The 21,795-nt window shown below is 30.3% G+C and overlaps 1 protein-coding gene across 1 annotated transcript in view; it reads left to right on the top strand.

Moving 5' to 3' along the window:
• The first annotated feature begins 1,108 nt into the window (after positions 1-1,108).
• LOC132753050 (calcitonin gene-related peptide type 1 receptor-like) overlaps positions 1,109-21,795 on the top strand; it is a 28,227-nt gene continuing 7,540 nt past the window's right edge. Inside the window, exons 1-3 of the mRNA XM_060743460.1 lie at positions 1,109-1,722; positions 17,048-17,168; positions 21,076-21,186. Of these exons, the coding sequence (XP_060599443.1) occupies positions 1,573-1,722; positions 17,048-17,168; positions 21,076-21,186 (382 nt within the window). The 5' untranslated portion in view covers positions 1,109-1,572. The remainder of the gene's footprint in view (positions 1,723-17,047; positions 17,169-21,075; positions 21,187-21,795) is intronic.

Genomic DNA, 21,795 nt, shown 5'->3' with positions numbered 1-21,795 from the left:
TCGTGTCTAATGAAACAATAAAACGACACCTTGTCTCCTGGTTCTGGAAGATTCATCTCGTTAGGAGAGATTCAGTATATGTTGATTACACGCTAATAAGCATAATGTGATACCATTCCGAAAGGTCAGTTAAATCTGGTAGATGATCAAGATTTTTTATTTCTGAAATCAAATATTGGACAACACCAACTAATAACTAAGGCGACATGCTGCAATTATGTTCCAATCTTAAAGGTTCAGATATAATTATTTTGCAAATACAACCTGACTATAACGATTGTCTTGCAAAATTCAATATTCCTTTTAAAGGTGAAAAGATGAAAGAAATCCATTATATACATGTGCTAAAGGAGTCTCAAACATTAGCATTTTATACATCCAGGTGTGTATAAGGAAGCAAGGAAGAGAAAGTGCAATATTTTCTACAAGCAAGACAAAGCTTTTTTTTAAAATGAAAACATTTTAAATATTTAAAAATGTGGGCATTTTATATTTTGATAATTGAGGAACTTTACTAGTTTAACGTCGATTAATATGTGATTTGCATAATCATTGCAAAACGAAATGTAATACTTATTAGACAGGTATTTGTTAATTAAAGAAAGTCTTCAAATTATATTGTGTAAGACGTCATAACAAAATAATATTTCATGTAGTACAATAGCTGCTTACATTGTACAAAGGTACAAAGCGTCTAAAATCTGTTTAACATAATAATGTCGAGTTTTGGCTCTACCAAGCCACTTTTCCTTTTGATTTTCTGGTCTTACGCGGATTTTAACACATGTTTGGTTATAAAACAGAGGCCAATCGTTCTAACTGTCCTTCTGGGATAACTTACCAGTAGATACCAATTTCTGCGCAAGTGACCGACTTTTTATTCAGCATGAGTTCTGAATCAATGGTAAGAGATAAATGAGCATAAGACTCAATGTCCGGGTTCAATTTTCACGTAGAAATTATGCCTTGCCAAAGGAACAGGTGACTAGTGATTAGTAATCCGGTGGTGCATTGTTTTCACTGATTGATACTGCGTTGTATTTTCTTTCTTGGCCTTGATAAATCATATATATTTTTATTTATCAATGTGTCATTTCCATATAATTATATGGAATACTTGGAAACAATTTATATAGTTTCTTTCTTTACAAAGAATCACTACAAAAATCGTCTAGCTTTGATTTAAGGTTTTATCGATATTATTACTCGCTTTCCACTGGTTACCAGAGTTTTATTTAAAGAGCCTCAACACATTGAAAGAGAACAGATAAGATGCGCTTATATTGGTTAACAACTAAAAAAGACATTTCTGCGTTGCTGATATAATTCGCTAATACTTCATTCAAAATAAACTATTTATTGCGGCTATTTGTATTCTATTTTTGATTGATTTGCTTGAAAAGATGTAAATAGATTTAAACATATTTAAAACTAATAAGAACTTTTTCAGTATAAATGTGAAATTCGAGCTACAAAAAGAAACTGTGTTGAGGATCGAAGTCGATATGTTTGTTTATAAATATTCATAATTTACATTTAGGTGGCAAGTATATAATATATCACTTTTTAAAAATGGATGGTGTTTGTAGAAACAGCTTCGGATTATTGAATGTTTCTATGTTTCATGCATATACATGCTCTCTGTGTTTTACATATCTATTTCCAAGAGCAAACATTCATGCTGAACGGAATAACTCAAAGGAAAGTTCAATAGATACGAAGGTAATATTTGATTGTCTTTAAATATTTGACATTTTAAGCATCCATATAGTTTTACAATTATTACCAGAAGATATATGTATTTATATTGTCTTCAAAGCTGAAAATAAATTTGTACACTTATATTCGTATTCTGTTTTGAGCTCTCGTCTTATATAATTATGGGAAAAAAACGCGGATTTTGAAAATAAAAGTTGAAGGACACTTTAGGCTGTTAGCTGCTGCTTAAAACAAAAAGAAATGCTATGAGCACATTTATCCGATGTTGATCTTTTATTATACGAAAATAAAATACTAAAATTTGCTGCTCAATTTGTAACGAATTTTTATTGTATATAATTTAATAAAATGATTAATATTTTTATAGAATATTTTATTTGACATATATAACAATAAAAATAACTTTATGATGTTAACCTAATTTTGTTATCATTTTATTCAATATTATGATTTTTTTAGGCCGGAGGCCATCTGAATTCAGTGTGACTTCCTGTAATTTTACAGGAAAGAACTGGATATATGAAGAATTTTCATTGGTCATTTTAAATTACATATTGTAATCTAGGAATCTCATTGGCCATTCTAAAATAAAATGTAAAGGATGGTTCTTGCCATTATCAATTAGAATGTTAAGGATAGTTTTAAAATAAGGTATACAGAATAGTTCTTGCACCATAATGAAATAAAATATAAAGGATAGTTCTAAAATAAAATGTACAGGATAGTTCTTTAACTTTCTTGTTAAGTTGATGAGGTAATATGAAATTAGACAAAGCCTATAAACAGGAAAGTCATTCGGTATTTCATACACCGCTTCCGTTTTCACTCAGAACATTCGACGATATAATTTCCTATTAAACCTAAAAGTTGTGATTGTTCCGTCATCGGAATACTCCACCTATTATCTTTGAATTAGAACTGACATTGAAAATTTCATTGATAGGTAAAACATTCTATATATTCTTTAATTGTTTTTTTTTGTTATTTAATATCCTTTTAAAAATACACGTGTAATCTATAGCCGTGAAAGCCAAGGCCTGCACCTCTTAGCGGTCTCGGCCCTTGACTTCCCCGTATAACCATACTTCCTCCCACAAAACAATTTACACTGCATTTAGATATCATCATATTTTCTAGTAACAGTTTGTTTCACGCAAGAACATACTAAGTTTATTTAGAACGATAACTTACTGATTGAAAAATATTGTTCAAGATAATTAGACCCCCAATAACGTTCACTATCCTGTAACTTTTCTAAGTTTTCATAAGATATCGAAAAACACACCACAATATAATAACTAATCAGGTACCCTCAGTTAATGATGTTCAATATGTTGATGCTTTCAACTGATATAATGTTTATAATTTTGGCATTTATTATCCTTTTATATCTATTTTGCAATATTTCACATGTGGTTCTTTAAAAAATACTGTCAACATTGCAATATGATATGATTACAAAATTAATAACGTTAAACGTAAAAACAAGCTATAGGGACACTTAAATAAACCCTGTAAAATAAAAGAAGTTGTCCTACTTTGAAAAAAACATCAATATTCTAATATCTATGTTTACAAAATGCGTTGTGTTTTCTTACTTACAAGAAATTATTATGTCATTGTTATGTAAACATTGCTAGCATTTCTATATGACGTTGTATAGAAAACTTAGAAATAACGTATGCAAGTAAACCATATTTACTTAAGCCGAGTAATTTTTAAAAAGATTGTTTCATAATTGGTAGATTTATATATGTTATACTCTTGTAATATATATGCATATGTCTCATTTTATTTCCATTTATTCCTGTGTATAAATATATGTAATAAAAGATTGTGCAAACTTGTGATACTAAATTTCAATAATGTGTACACTCTCATATATTTACGTATTAGAAGTTTGATAATTTCAACGTACTGCATAATGTTTGATTCTCCAAAATGACTTTTAAAAGAACTCTACTGAGGTTTAAAAGCCCGAAAACATAAAACTAGCTTTCATAGATCAGGTGGGGCACTTACAACAGAAATATTTGCAAAGGATAATTACAAAATATACTTAGAAATAAATTGAACATGATATTTGGATGCTAGTCCTAGCCCAATTTGAAAAAAAGCAATGCATTTGATTGTTTTAAACAGAACAGACTAATGATCCGTAATTTTGCAAACAAGTGATTGATCTAGACCTACATCAAATGAAAAATTATATCTATAATATGCAGATTTATTCTATTGTTGGTTCTTCATTATTGTACTTTATAGTATTTTTGTTTGTTTAAACTTTTACACCAAATCAGGCGTTTTTAAGAAAGGAATCAGAAGGACCGATTATAATATGATTACATCACCTTGAAATTGTTTAGCTTATAAGAAACTTTGACTATTCTACAACATACTTTAAGAATGATAATGTCTTGTCAATAAGAACCAAATATAGTATAGTATCTTTGGTCAATGACTTCATAGAAAGCAATATTCATAAATCACAATGTTAGACATACTAAGCCTGGTATTAGTGTTCTGTCAGACAGACATTATAATATTAAAAAATGGACACCAAAGAGTTAAATCATATCCTTATATTCTTATATTCGAAATGAGCTCTCAGTTGATTTTTACATGAAACATTTGTTTGTTGTCGCGTTTGAAATAAATACTGGGTATACGAATGTGTCTTACACTGAAATTTTTGTTTTTATAAACGCTTAGTTCTTTGTGTTTTCGTTGTTATAATAAGGAAAGTTAATTTTTTTTATGTATCAAAAGACAACGCATTATGTGCATGGTAAACCCTTTTAACACACAACAATTCACACCTGAATAATTTGTGACTACCTTCGGTGAAACCACTTTTAAATGACAACTTGTTTATACAGGCTATTAATATCTCTTTGATAAGAACTAACCTCACGCAAAGGAACAATTTGTTGATCGTTTTAAAAGTTAAACGTTCATGATGATATTCTTCATTGTTTGGCATTGCAACACCTATAAATTACAAAAGCCAAAAGTGTTTTGGAGTTAACTGAATATTTAGTTTCATACAGTATGTAAAGATGCATAATTATAATTCATGCAGTCAATTCTGAATCAGTAAGGCCCTTGTTTGGAGTGAATACTACACGCCCTTTATCGCATACAAGGTAATTGCTGCAGTCAGGGGTTAGATGCTGTAAATAATTCAATACAATTATTTATTACAATACAGTTAAGGGTTTTGTTTTATTACTGAACTATGTGACCAGAAAAACCGTAGTTTTTGTCATTGAGGTTGACTCTCTTTCCATTGAAGATGACAAATTTGTCTATGAAAGCATGCTGGTATAGATTTGATACACTCCAAATCATAATATATTCTAGAAAGCAATCATTTCTCACAGAACTACCAATATGTCAATACGGTAATTTAATCAGACAACAATCTTGTGACTGCAGCTTGTCCCAATATATCATGAAATGTTGGTGCATTTTATCATCTTCAGACCGTGAGAAAATATGAGATAAATCATATACAATCGAGGTTCATTATGGTACCTGATGTTGATGGTTATTATAGGGGAATTCTCTATATTATAAAAACAACGTTTCTTTCAGATTTACGTGAAAACAAATTTCTTTTGGAGTTATTTCGCGGTATCATTAACGAATAATGTGCTACTAAAGTATTCTTATTTGGTGTTTGTATTATGTAAAATGTTTGTATGTCTATATCGTGTCGTGTATAGTGTTTTATTTTACATTTGATATTCTTTTCCAAACTAAACAATAAAAAGTAATTTAAAAGCAATATTAAACGGATACTGATTGCTGATATGGCCTTAAGTTACCGCCTTTTTTATGATTAAAATGTATTATGAAATTTTGCAATATATTTCAATATTATTTATTTTATAACCATATAAGGCAATTTATGTCTAAAAACAGCAATTGAAATATAAAAGTTAACGTGACATCATATTTACAATGTAACATTTTTTAATATAAAACGTAATAACTACGAAAACCCTACCACCAAATTTTTCACATATTTCTATTTACTTCCCATGGTTGAAGATTATAGTAATACAAATATATATTTCAAATTATTCTAAGTTAGTTTTAACAATAAAAATATATTAGAACGCCAACAAAAGCAATATTGTTCTTAATAAACTAAACATGAAACAGGTAGTAAAAGGGCAAAATAAACATTTTAAGGTTACATTTTAAGGTAGAATTTGTGTGGACAAATAAAAAAACTTAGACAAATGAATTTAAACAGATACGGAATAAAGATGACTATGAAAAGTAGCATACAATGGCAATCATTTTGACTATAATTAAGGGAAAACTGTTACGTAAATTTAAATTTATAATTTTGACTCTATGACTTAATTGATTCATGAGAGTTAAATAATCTGAATTCAATCAGCGATCGTAAATCCTAACACTTAAAAAAGGTGTTTTAAACTCTTTAAATGTCAAATAATATTAAATTATTTTGACATGTCAAGTATTTAAGAAAAGGGCAAATCTTTGTAACATTCCCCGACTGCCAAATACCTTCTGTTTAAATTATTTAAAACAATCATACCTTTTACAGGAGACACGCCATTACTGTCATGATTGCTTTTTAGAAAACCCCTTTGGGCTCTTCGCGTTTGCTATTTTTCAAATGTTAATCATGATCAAAATAGCAAGACAACATGTAAGTAGCACTTCAATACGCGAACTTATTTGATCATCAAATAGACAAGACTAATCATCAAGATGATGTCAACAACATTGATCAAGATGGTCAGTAAATCAATAGGATTTCCTTTTTTTATCACATATAGTCAAACATCGTGATGGACTTGTGCAAATATGTTCGAGAGATCGGTAGCTCAAGCAACCTAAGAATGAAGTATTGCCATTTATTATATGACCATAGTGTACGTAGGGCAAAGGCCTGGAGGTTTTCCAGCTTAAGCTGATTATCAAAAGGCAAATTTAATTACAAAATGATGTCTTCAACATTGATTAAGATGGTCAGTAAATCAATAGGATATTCTATTCTTTATCACATCCCTTATAACTATGTTAGATACATGAATTTCTAAAGTTAAAATGTAAAACATAGAATGTATCAATCATAGTTAATCGTGAATGTGATGCAATAAATTGAGAATGATAAAAGTTTTTCTAGCAGGACATTCCAATTTCTATGCCTGTTGGTATAAACCCTGACGTATATTTTTGAAATAATGTTTTATTCTGTGTGGGTAAGCGAGTTTATAAAGCAGACTATAATCTCAACGTACGTTTGAAATGAAACAGTTTGTGGCGAGTAAATAGCCAAATGGGTTATAATTTTTTATAAATCACTTTTAAATCATCTAGTGACACAGCTTTTCCCTCATTTCCTTATGGTAGAAAAAATGATAACTTTTTTATCTTTGTATTCTTAAACTAAGAGTCCAATAAATAAATAATCCCAAAGTTTTACGGTTTTTCATGCAATAAGCCCCTTTTCAGTTAAGAAACCGAAACAATATTTGTACATTTAATTAATCATTGAGATATCCTACGTTTTTCGTACATAGAATAAGTTCCTCGTGAACGTTTTTGTGTGCCTTTGTGCCCTCTGGGTTGTCTCTTGAATTTGCTTGTTGATTTATTTTTGTTGGTGATCGTAAAAGGTGACGTAATGGGTTCGAATTACTGGAGTCTATGCAGGTGAGATGGTTTTATTCCCCGGTGTTGCTTTAATATTTGTAACACCTAAGGTTAGCCAAAATCATCTTTCCTGTTTCGGCGCCTTTAATTGTGCTGGTTCGCCGTGGAAACCAAACAAAACATAAACAAATCACGATTTGGTTTGTAAACATAGTATATGTCTGATGACGATATTTTATTGAAATATACATGTTAGTTATTTCATAACTCGTCTCAGAAAATCATTTTGTACTCTTTACCTAGGGGGAAATTATGTATACAATTATCTTTGACATTTTCAATGATCTATGACATTTTCTAGTAATTACCTACCTTTGCATGATATCATTAATTTTACGTATGCGAAATCGAGCGGAAAATTTGAGAAAAACATGTTTAAATCATATTTCTACGATCAAAATATCTACGAACCTTAAGTGCTTCCAAAGTGCATCATGAATTAATGGAGATCATCTTCTTCACGTTGACATTTCAGTTCCAAGTTTATTTTTACATTTTGCTAACGGCGATAGGTTACAAATAAACAGCTATATCCAAAGCATTTTTTGGATTTTCAATTCGTCATGAATTGATGATGCATTAATTTATTGACAAATATCCACATTTTGTTTATTTAAAATGTCTCATCGTATACTTTTCATTGTGCAAATGTCTCTGTTTTATTACTGTCACTGGTATTTTGTGGATCATTTTTGTCAAATAAGAATAAAATTTAAATGAAAGGACTCCGTATTCTTCTGGTATATTTCGAATTGGCACATTCTTTGATATATAAATGACTTCTACAACTAGGCTAAAGATACGATAAAGTAAACGGATTATAAAGTATGCAGAGAGATCGGGCTAATTTATACAAATTACAAATTGTATAGGAGTAGAGGTGGGTAATGCCGAACCCATTTCACATGTTTCTATCGTTAAATTGTTTAACATCCGAGTGAGTGTCTTACAAAGGCGTGTGGAATTTGTTGATTTTATACCGTGTTTAACATTCCATATGAAGGTCAGACAATCGATAAATGGCATAAATCCTGATTAATCCCATTTTACACTAAATAAACTTTATTCGCAATCCAAGGACGTTTGTTATCAATAATATGATATAGAAATAATGTTTGGAAACCTGTAGCCAAGATGAACAACAATTTGTCCTACTTTTTTGGATAACTAATTATAATTCAATGTACGATTTGATAGAATATTTGTTACAGTAAAACATATGTTCTTACAAGGTGTAGTGCATGACATATTTTGTTTTAAAAATTGTCACAATTGTCTTAGCAGAAATGAAATATCAAGACTATGCGTTCACCTGTATGAAATGTAGTCATACATACCGAGTATGAAATGTTAGTTTCAATAGAAGTTGGCAATAAATTTTTCATACAAACACATAAAAAGTATGTATCAAAAGCGAATATAACAGCTTTGCTTCAGACGTAAATTTTGGTAACCATCCACAATATGCATAAGGCTATCATTAAGTTTCCTGTAACGCTAACGAATTGTTCAAGCATATTAATATTGAAAGAATGGGTTCTGAGCTTCACTAAAAATGGAATCAGTGTACTTGGCGGACATTGTATCAGAGATGTTTGATATTTGTTTTCAATGCACCATTTCAGTGGGATGTATTCATTATATATGAAACTATGAGTGATTGTCGTTCTTCAAATTTCTTGCCCCTAAGCACTGTGGATTCGGATCCCGTCTGAACTTTTGGACACTTTTATGCGTGGAACCAAACTGACTAGCTTCCGGAACAATAGAAGGTTCTACCAAGGTGCACTTTCATGCCTGATAAATGCACTAAGGGGCTCCTTATATCCTCCACAGGAACGTAACGTGATGCACCCACCACCGCCAACCACCCAATCCAAAGAAAATAACAACAAAAACGACGACAACAACAGAAACAACAACAAAATTATCAATAAATAAATAAATAAAGAATAAATAAACTCAATATAGTATACCTTAACTATTTGATGAGCCTTGACATATTTATGCTAGTTCGTGCAAAAAAAAAGTTTTGATTAAATCGTTGAGGACAACTGTGGTGATTCTGAAGCGCAAATATGCAACTTATTTCCTTACACTATAGACTCCGTGCTCTGTTACTGGCAAGACACTGTATTATAAAAACGCTAGGTCGATAATTATAACTAAAGAGTTTTAGATAACACAGATGCGAAATAAATATTGCGTTGTCTTATCTTTGTGTCCGTGAAAACTGGAGGGAACTGGACATTTATTTTTATTATCTAGTCAATGTGACTTAATGTTGTCTGGTTTTTTCAACGATGTATATATTTTAATTGAAATAGAAACATGTTATGAAAATTGATTTAAATAGCCTTGTTTGTATATCGCAGTGATAATATATTCACAGTAAATGATATATTGTATGTAAATGTCCCATTCATACCAAAACATGTAGATTTATCATTTGATCTCCTTTATATCACGGGAATTCCCGGCAATGCAAATGAATAAGGGGGTCAATGACCGTGTTGAAAGATTCTTTATTATTAAAGTGACATTATGCCCATCCAAACGGAAATGGTCGATGTACATGTCAAACTCTAGATTACCTTCGATTTTTTCTATAATCATTGTTTTAGTATAGTCCATGTGTTAAATCTTAAACCAACTTGACTCACAGAAAACGTTTTAACGATTTCCTTCGGAATGTATCATTAAATTTTAATTGATCAAAAGAAAAATGCAGTATATTTATATTTTAGGATGTTATATTTTACAAATCAATTATTGTTCAATGACCATTTTTATAATTATCAATATTTTTAAATAAATAGCAAATTAATGTCAATGAGACAAAGAAACAAAATAAGCACAATGTCACTTTTTGATAATAAGACAAAATATCATGTTCATGCATTGTCTATATGTAGCACTAAAACGGTTTCTTCTTTTTCACGTCTTAAAACAGTGAAATCTAATTGTATTGTTAAGTAAATATTTGTCAAAAGGAATACCACTTTTAATATTGTAAAGAAACTTTAAATATTTATGCAGCTGTATCTGATTGATGTTTAAATTTGCATTAGATTGTTCAGATGCTTATCACTAATTATGACAAGAAGTTATGTTACAATTTGTGCAAAGATTTATATAATCTTATGACTTTCATCAGAGCAAAGGTCTTAATAAGGTGTTTTTTTATTCTTCAAGTACAATGGCAAGCATTCATGTCACACCTCCGGCACATCTTACATGTTTTTTCTTTTGTTTCAATAATTATTTCATTAGCCGATATTAAGGAAAAAGACAATATCATAAAACTTACCTTCGGAAGAATTCTAAAGTTATACTTTTGTCTCGATAGAAACTTCAGTGGAAGATATTTAGCCATATTTGTTATAGATTTTAGCGGATAGATTGTGTATTTGTACAATACTAGAGTACTTTCTTTGTATTATACTGGACATTTTCCCCTTCCTCTCATTAGTTCCCATTAATCACTATTATTTCAGGAGTTCGTTGTTATTAATGATTTATTATAACATTCTTTTTTCTACATTTTGCTGCTTAAAGAATTATTTTTCATATAAGTATACCATGCACGTAAATTTTAGAATTTCTTGAGATAATTTGATAATAAATAAACATCTAGCTGTAATGACGTTTACCATTTCCTCTAAAATGGCATTTCTTGAAATATTAATTTATAATATCGTTATTGTGCTCTATGTTGTTTTTCACAATAACGTATACTTGAGCAATGGTTTCATCTTATTATATGACGTGCGATACTTTGTAAGAATATGCAGATACATGATTAACACTATCCTTTAAAAACATGAGATTGTTTTTTTTGCTTTGTTGTTTGGTTGGTTGGTTTTACGGCGCACCAACACAGGTAAGGTCACATGGTGCCGAAACAGGAAAGATGATTTTGTATCCTCGGGTGTTACAATCTTCAAGGCAACACCAGGGGTCAAAACCATCCCACCTGCTAGACCTAAGATATGCATAGACTCCCGTTATTCAAACCCATTTAATCGCCTCTTACGGCCACGCAAAAATAAACGATCACTGCAGAAGATTCAAAACTTAAAATTATTCATTAATATTATTTTATTCATGTATGCCTGTGGGTTTTGCTGGTAACGTATCTTTCAATTTTAACTGACAAGCAAATAATTGCACAAATCAACCTTTTAGGAGGACAGCCTTTAATTATCTTTTTACTCTTTTTAATGTAAGTTTTCTTTTCCATATACTTCTGAACTGTTTTTTACAAACAAAGTTGTTTGCAATTCCTTGACAATGTCAAATATATATGTATATACATATATTTTTACGCCGTTGAAAACGAGTACAGAGTTCATCCATTTAAATGTTTTTACGTGGAAATAAACATTTTGATTATAATGCACTAAATATAACAAATGTATAAAACGTGTGTCTTTGACAAAATGATGTAATAGATACTCCGAGGCCTCCATTAGAAATTATTTTAGATTTCCATAATTTCTCTCAAGACAGTGTCATCTCATTGTATTTGTAATAATTATCGACCACGTAATCTCGCCTATGATATAAAGTCATAAACAAACCGTTAAAAGGGTTTGTCTTATTTACATATTTTACATGTATGGTGATTTTTGTCTTAATGGACATATATCCGCATGTTATACATTTATTCAATTGTCATTTTTCTCATAATTTTTCTTTTGTCTTTTTTGACCCTCCTCGACGCATGACAAAGACAAAATATATGAGATAATGCTGAATCAATTTCTTAGATGACGTAAAGTATTTTGGGTGACTTGTGTTAAAAATCATCAGACAATTGCAAGTTGCACTCTGTTTTAAGATGAGAGTAAATTGAAATTGTGGCTATTATCCCGATTAAACAAACCTCAACAAATCATGCAGCTTATTTTCAAAACTCTATTGACAAATGGCAGTATATTGTCAAAAATAAATGTAGAATTCATAAAAACACCCTATTTTCGGTTTTGCAGCGGCACGGGCTACCGCTCTTCATTTGAATTTTCATATCACAGGTACCCTCTCATTTTTTAACACGACATATGCTTTTATTTGCAATATGCTTGTTTTTTAATCGTTAAGTATGTAATATTTCTTACTTTTATGTAAATATTACATACTTAACCATTAACGCAAATAAAAGCTTATGTCGTGCTTTGAGGGTACCTATGTGTTAAAAAATGAGAGGGTGCCTGTGATATAAAAATTCAAATGAAGAGAGGTAGCCCGTGCCGCTGCAAAACCGAAAGTAGGGTGTTTTTATGAATGTTACATTTATTTTTAACAATATACTGCCATTTGTCCGAAGATGATATGTAAATGAACATATTAGATATGTATGATGCATATATAATCAAGTCACAGGTTCATTGCAGCCCGAAAAGTATGTCGAGGTGATGGACGAGGCAAGACATGTCGATTTTTTGTAGCTTATTGTGAAGTTGCAGTACATGAAAAACGGACACATGACAAATCAGCACATAAATAAAACATTCTAGTGTTCCGTGGTATACATGTTTTCTAAGTGTCGTACCTCTTTTCCTTATTACAATGAAATTTTACTGGATTGTTATCCATCGCTGTTTGTTTTAAGCAGAGAATGACCTGTGCATGTGCAAATAGGGTACCGTTACAGCAGATTTCACAAAGAGGGTACCGATATGGATATGCACCGTGTGTATATTTTGTATATATGTGATTGATCTATTTTTCAGAGCAATAAGTTCGATTAATTCTAAACAAAGGCAATTGTATAATTGCTACGTAAAATAGAAAAATATGATTCCCATTCGTTTCCAATTAGATAAGTGATTTATTGTTACAGTAGCTTGATTATTACAAATCAGCACACTCCTTTCGCATATACTTTTGAGATCGTTGAAGTTATAGTTTGTCCCTCAAGCTGTGTATAATGGATTCGAGCATTGCTTTGGACATGGTCGTGTTTCTCCGTATAATGCACTAAATATAACAAATGTATAAAACGTGTGTCTTTGACAAAATGATGTAATAGATACTCCGAGGCCTCCATTAGAAATTATTTTAGATTTCCATAATTTATCTCAAGACAGAGTCATCTTATTGTATTTGTAATAATTATCGACCACGTAATCTTGCCTATGATATAAAGTCATAAACAAACCGTTAAAAGGACTTGTCTTATTTACATATTTACATGTATGGTGATTTTTGTCTTAATGGACATATATCCGCATGTTATACATTTATTCAATTGTCATTTTTCTCATAATTTTTCTTTTGTCTTTTTTACCCTCCTCGACGCATGACAAAGACAAAATATATGAGATAATGCTGAATCAATTTCTTAGATGACGTAAAGTATTTTGGGTGACTTGTGTTAAAAATCATCAAACAATTGCAAGTTGCACTTTGTTTTAAGATGAGAGTAAATTGAAATTGTGGCTATTATCCCGATTGAACAAACCTCAACAAATCATGCAGCTTATTTTTAAAATTCTATTGACAAATGGCAGTATATTGTCAAAAATAAATGTAGAATTCATAAAAACACCCTATTTTCGGTTTTGCAGCGGCACGGGCTACCGCTCTTCATTTGAATTTTCATATCACAGGTACCCTCTCATTTTTTAACACGACATATGCACGACATATAATTTTATTTGCAATATGCTTGTATTTTAATCGTTAACTGTTAAGTATGTAATATTTCTTACTTTTATGTAATAATTACATACTTAGCCATTGATGCAAATAAAAGCTTATGTTGTGCTTTGAGGGTACCTATGTGTTTAAAAATGAGAGGGTGCCAGTGATATAAAAATTCAAATAAAGAGAGGTAGCCTGTGCCGCTGCAAAACCGAAAGTAGGGTGTTTTTATGAATGTTACATTTATTTTTAACAATATACTGCCATTTGTCCGAAGATGATATGTAAATGAACATATTAGATATGTATGATGCATATATAATCAAGTCACAGGTTCATTGCAGCCCGAAAAGTATGTCGAGGTGATGGACGAGGCAAGACATGTCGATTTTTTGTAGCTTATTGTGAAGTTGCAGTACATGAAAAACGGACACATGACAAATCAGCACATAAATAAAACATTCTAGTGTTCCGTGGTATACATGTTTTCTAAGTGTCGTACCTCTTTTCCTTATTACAATGAAATTTTACTGGATTGTTATCCATCGCTGTTTGTTTTAAGCAGAGAATGACCTGTGCATGTGCAAATAGGGTACCGTTACAGCAGATTTCACAAAGAGGGTACCGATATGGATATGCACCGTGTGTATATTTTGTGTATATGTGATTGATCTATTTTTCAGAGCAGTAAGGTCGATTAATTCTATACAAAAGCGATTGTATAATTGCTACGTAAAATAGAAAACTATGCTTTCCATTCGTTTCCAATTTGATATATGATTTATTGTAGCTTGAATATTACAAATCAGCACACTCCTTTCGCATATACTTTTGAGATCGTTGAAGTTATGGTTTGTCCCTCAAGCTGTGCATAATGGATTCGAGCATTGCTTTGGACATGGTCGTGTTTCTCCGTATGATCTTGGTGGATTTCAGGAAGCGGGCACGGGAGTGGTTCAAAATCGATTCTTTGTTAAAAAAATCTTTTAAATCAAGCACATGTCATGAAATTCGAACTCTATGTTTTGAAAAAATCTCGATGACGATTGAAACGATAAATGATAAATGGCATGTGTCAAAGCTATTTCTAGAAGTGTTGATATGATCGTTTTGTTCAGTGGCAATTAAGGACACAACTTTGATACAGACTGACATGTTTAAACCATCATACGAAGGGCAATTATTGTTTCACAACAATTTAAATATATAAACTGAAACTATATGACACGCTTTATGGACCTCTTAATGTGGCATCATACATGTCCTAGTATAAAAGATCAATGAACCAGTCAAAATAAAAACAAAAAAATGACATTTTGCAATAAAATTCTGTAAAATTTTATGTTTTATTATTAGAAATTAATCAACAATTAACGTAATCAACGGAATATTCTATAAATATCGTTTACAATGTATCGGTGATGCTAAATTTCAAAAAATATTTTGGCATTCTGTTTATGTTTATATTGTGTCATACACACTTTTCATTATCAATAATTGGTCAATCACCATTTCAATAGCCATCCTTTTGAAATATTTTACTACTACAACTCAATTTTACAGCGAAAAAATAACATTACGTTTTTCTTATAAGCAGCGATAAGTAAAGGAATTTTGTCATTGTGTAAAAGAAGAAATTGAGTGATGTAAAAGCAGCCTTTAAAGGGTATGCCAATATGCAAACTAGAATAAATACGAAATATCGAAAAAGAAAATTTAATCCTTTTTGCATAATATATACACAGCGTTAACAGAACTGCGAACATATAAATATGTTTCACCATTCTTATTATAAGCTTGTATTTGAAGTAATTCATAGAAAATGTGTTTTCTCATCAGGTGACATACAACTTTATTGCAACGTTGAGAGACAACTGTATCTACCCCTCCTTCTTAATATTTGTACTTTCTTTCACATATGAGGTCGTATCTGTGAATGTTTATATCTCTTGCAACAGACGATAACCATACTTAACAAAAACAACCAGCTACAGTTTCCATGTCTTTGAATTGCCCTGTTTCCAAAGCATAAATTGACCGCCTTCAAATGGTTACAGGTATAAGTTACAGAGAATCACATTGATGATTAACAGGTTAGGTCCAAGAATGTTATATCTGTGTTTCCTTTTGTGAAATGCTTAATAGAATTTAGTCCATAATCATTTGATCAGTTTTTTGTTTGTGTGTTAAATACAGTTCACATGGTATATTTATTATTTTTTTACTAAAATTACCTGTTAAATACGCAGTACGCTTTTGACAACATTTAGAAACATTTGCTTATTGCGTTCACTGTTATTATCGTCGACGTATACGATACAATGCATTGGGACATAATAGCGTAGCATGAACCATTCAATTCATCTGTTCATTCAATTTACCTGTATATTCAATTTCTCTGTACATTCAATTTACCTGCACATTCCCTTTATCTGTACATTCAATTTACCTGCACATTCAATTTATCTGTATATTTAATTGACATGTACATTCAATTTACCTGTATATTCAATTTATCTGTACATTCAATTTACCTGTACATTCCCTTTATCTGCATATTCAATTTATCTGTACATTCAATTTACCTGTACATTCCCTTTATCTGCATATTCAATTTATCTGTACATTCAATTTATCTGTATATTTTATTTACCTGTACATTCAATTTACCTGAACATTCAATTTACCTATACATTCAATTTACCTGTACATTCAATTAATATGTACATGCAATTTACCTGTATGTTCAATTTATTTGTACATTCAATTTACCTGCACATTCAATTTATCTGTACATTAAATGTATTTTTACATTTGTAAATTTGATGGCTTCTTTCACTGTTCTCGAAAAATCACTTTAATTCTGACTTTCTACACTCAAATTTGTTGTCTATGTATGCATTCGTAATTATTGGGCATCATTGACGTATTTGAGTTTCTTCAACAATTTTATGTCATTTTATTTCATTTATTTTTTCAGAGCCCTGAGTATATTTGCGACAGCCTTGGAGAACATGATTGCAGCAGATGGAAGGAGTGTTGTAAAGCAGCTGAACAATGTTGCCAACACCAACTCAAAACAGCCGTTTCCTCTCCGGAAAGTATGTAAACAGTTTGTTTCCTTTCTGATAAGCAAGATAAATATTTATAATTGACACTTGACTTTGAAAAAGTAATACAAGCTATTCAACAACATGAATATAATATATTAAGTATGATACTTAATTTTAATGTGAAAACAATGATTTAAATACAGAGTAACTTTTGAAAGCTTCGAGAAATCACAAAACTCTTTTTCAAATGGTTATGATAATTTTAACTTCATTAAGATTTACATAAAAAATTACATCAGCTTTTTCCGGTGCCATTCGTGACTTTTCGCCGTAGAAACATGGTTGCATTGTAACCGGTGTATTTATTTGCCAAATCTGTTTATCATTTCAACGAATTTTGGAAGAAAGAAAAAAATATTGGGGCAAGCATTACCAACCCAAAGGTTGAATTCCAACACTGATTGGTCAGTGCGATAGGCCAAATGTACATAAGGCTCATAAGAATCGCAATGTGCGATTATTTAAATTATCTAAATTGAATACTGATAGTTTGAAATCAAAAGCATACCATCGACATTTTAGTCATTTATTGAGAAATGAACTATAATTATTTTACTTCGTTCTCTATTAATCAGATTATGCATAATTATGACTCATTTTTTGTCTTTTTTGATAATTACTGTTTGTGTCATGTCAAGTATGGAAGAATCGACGTTTTATATCAGAAAAAAATCAGTTTTCGGTATGTGTCATTAACGTCCGCTTTAATGATGACCAGACTATTTTCGATTTGACTAAAGGTGACCGGAAATTTGGTCATTTAATCGATTATAAGTCCTGGTATACATTAAAAATCTATTTCGGTACAAGCGTTCATCCTACCATATGATAAAAACAACATTTTGGAGTTATTCTTAGGCTAGTTTTAGATTTTTTTGATAAACTTGCATGTACCTGCATAAACCCGGAATGAGCTAAAACTATTTAAAAATATAACGAAACTTTGTGTTTGCTAGACAGCAATGTTCATATCAAGTTGATTTATTACATAATTGTGCCAAATGGTATAGATGAAGTTCGTTCTTTTTATCTTACGTTACCAGGAATATGAGATAATCTAATTACCAATTTAATGTTTCATCACTCACTGCATAGTTTAATCGAGATAAGTTTGTAAAATCTGATAATATGTTCGACAAGTAAACTGCACATTCAGTTTCTTTGTAGCTCTGCACAATGTTATAGGTTTCTTTGGGTAATTATGGTCTCATTAACGAATATATCTTATTATCGAAAAGGATCATGCGGCAAGTTTGTATTGACTATTTCAATTGGACAATCGATATTTTTATTTTTATTTGACCTAAGTAACGACGATTTTCATTGGACAATCGAGACTTTTTAAATTTGACATAAGTAACGTTAATTTTCATTGAACAATCGAGATTTTATTTTATTTGATGTAAATAACAACAATTTTCATTAGACAATCGAGGATTTTTTTATTATAATAAATATACACGGGCCTTTACATATTTGACATTTGTCAAGACAATTTGAATAATCAAGATTTTACAAAAAAATGCAAATAGACGGGTTCTTCAATCTTTGAACGTTTGTAACTGAAATTTTTATAGGAAAATAAATATTTTTTAAGATATAGTTACATACACAGGTACCAATTATCTTCAATGTTTGTAACGAAAGTTTCATTGGACTAACTAGGTTTTTTTTAGTTTTATATTCACGGCTGCTGTATGTTTTGTTATTTTAATTAAATCAAAGTGAAGCAGTTAATTAAATGTTTTTGACAGTTGAGAGTACATGCATAAATAGTTTTTTGTTATATAACTATAATAATATAACCGTAAAACCGCGCAATATAACCTGTTAAGCTTATTTTATAACTAATGATATAAAATCCCGTATATATCTTTTTATTAATTTCTACATTGAAATTAAACAGTAGTGTGCATTTTGTTTCATTTGTTTCGATAGAGTTCATAAGTTATAGTTTTTTTCGTTATCATAATCCTATAATATAGTTAAACAACAACGGTGGTTTGGAAAATAAGAATAGAATAGACTTTTGTTATAAAATGTGCTTTATCTTCACAATATCACTTTCAAGCAGTAGATACAAAAGTGAGTTATATTTTTCTTCAAGAAAATTATAAATGAAAAATGTATATAGATTGCAAAAACACGCTCTTAATAATAATATACAATATTTTTGAAATAATATACAATGATACAATATCTTACTATAATTATAACAATGGTTAATGTTTCTTTTTTATTTGTTTAAACCGAATATTAACAGGATCATTTTATTTAAATGTGCATTAAAAGGGGAAAAACTATTGAGTTAAATTATTTTAAAGATATACAGTGCTAAGCAAAATAAAGCAGCTTTATGAAACATTATGCCTCAGAAATGAATAAACAATGAAAATAAGAAGTTAGTATAAAAATAATTTTCCTTCTGTAGAATGGCAGATATGTGTTTTATAAAGTTACAATAATAGACTTATTAATAGCACTATTAAACTGTAAAATTATCTGCAAAAAGGTAGCAACATGTAAACTAAATAGTATTACGACTTAATACTCTTTCACTTAAACTGTACTTATTTCCAAAATGCAAAAGACACAAAAATAGGTAGATAGGTCAGGTATATGGACGGTGAGAACATCCATTTGTTTGGAAAATATAGCATGACACCAAAAATAAAAGCTTCTGTAATGTAATGGGTCATAACAAGGTGGATTTGACTTTTTGTAAATCCTTGTGACATGACGACGAATATATTGTAAACATTGCTTACATCATTGTATTGTATAATATTATACAGAAAAATCATGAAAACGGCAAAGCTATCGTTGTTATTATCTTCTTTAAATGAATATTTTAGCGGATATAACATACATAATTTAATGGCTATTTTAATGGAAACATGCTTCGTAAACAATTTTAAAAGCATATTATACCTCAGAAATCCATATTTGTTAAAATTCTTTACAGTTGTCGAAACAATGTGTTTAATAATTTTTTAATAATGGATCAAGAGTATGTTAGATGATTGACAACTCACGAAAGTAACGAAAGTAACGCTGAATGTGCAAAAAAGTGTCGTAAAGGTAGCAAAATGTAAACAAAGTAGCATTTTGACTTCCATACAAATTACTTATTCACTATAATTGTATCCACAGTCAACAGCGAGATAGATAAATTAAATGTAAATGGAAAATAAGTATATTTTGGAACCTTAGTAAGAAACAACAAAATATACGTTTTTGATAAATAAAAATGAAAGCATGCCTCAGCCACAATGGGCTTAAAATATAAAAATCAATTTAATATATAGCAATTGATGTGATATAAAAATCGTAGTTTACAAATAGTGAATGATATGTCGATTTGATTATAAAAAAATGATATGGTTTTATAGTTGTCGTTTTATATTTTTTAGAATCAATTTTAAGATTTAAAGTTTTTAATCTAAGTATTCGCATGATTGAAAGAGAAGAAACTGAGTTAATAAAACCAGTATTAACGTTTATATAATCATGGATATAAAACTTTGTATCATAGTTTGGAGATTTTTCTACAGAAAACTTATCAGAGTTAAATCGTATACACATACATGCACAGTGCTTTAACTGGAGTACAGGTATAAAGTCACACAGCCATTCAATGTCTAGAGCATGCTCTTTGATTGGCTCATTTGTTTCTGGGGTTTAACATTGCGACGACAGGAAATGTGTTTTTTTATATTTTGCCAAAAGATGAAGAATACCAAAACACTCGTAAGTCTGATTCATACTCGGGAACTACGCCCCCCCCCCCCCCTTCGTACAAATCTGATAGTCTCGTGTTTCGATGCTCTTTCTTTTACTTATCATCGTATGTTTGAAATGTTTTGTTTTATAATTATATTGCATTTGTTTTAAGGTAACCTTTGCCCTCGTACATGGGACGGTCTACGTTGCTTTGATGATACTGCTGCAGGAGACACTGTTATGCTTTCTTGCCCGCACTACATAAAATATGGAAATATGCAAGGTTTGTTGACTGTTTCCTCGATGCATCATAGTCACGCAATACAAAAATATATGCGTTATCCCGTGTCAAAATATGATACCAAAGTGGTTTCAGCGCCCTTTTGCCTTCCTGTTAATAGAATATATAGCACGTATTATTTTGTATCTGATTGTCTAAAGAGGTTTGAAATCAAATGAGCAAAGTAAAAAACAAATTTCACGCTAAAAGGTTATTTCTGTTTGACAAATAGGAAAATGTTTTTGCTTGCCATTTTATAACCTTGATTTTAAAGGAATTGTCGCTATAAACAAAGACCGAAGCATGTATTTATTTCCAACAATGTCAATAAAATATCTGTAAAAGAGATTTAAATTCAGCATTAAAGTTAGTTAATAAATCATTCAGAACCTTTTATATGCAATATTCAAATGTACTTTAAGATTGAGGAAACGACTAGCGATAACATGCTTTTAACTTTAAATCTAAAATACTTAAATGTTAGTCATCAGATCCTTTATGACAATATGATGTTTTTGTTATGAAAGTGTTTCATTTAAAACTGATAATGTTCTCGCATATAGTACCGCAATTCTTGAAATCAAACACATGTCAACTCTGTCTTGTTTTACT

Source organism: Ruditapes philippinarum, unplaced genomic scaffold (genome assembly GCF_026571515.1).
Source record: "Ruditapes philippinarum isolate M1 unplaced genomic scaffold, ASM2657151v2 ctg119_1_1_1_1, whole genome shotgun sequence".
NCBI lineage: Eukaryota > Metazoa > Mollusca > Bivalvia > Venerida > Veneridae > Ruditapes > Ruditapes philippinarum.
Note: the sequence above shows the minus strand (reverse complement) of the source record. Positions and strands in the feature narration are given on the sequence as shown.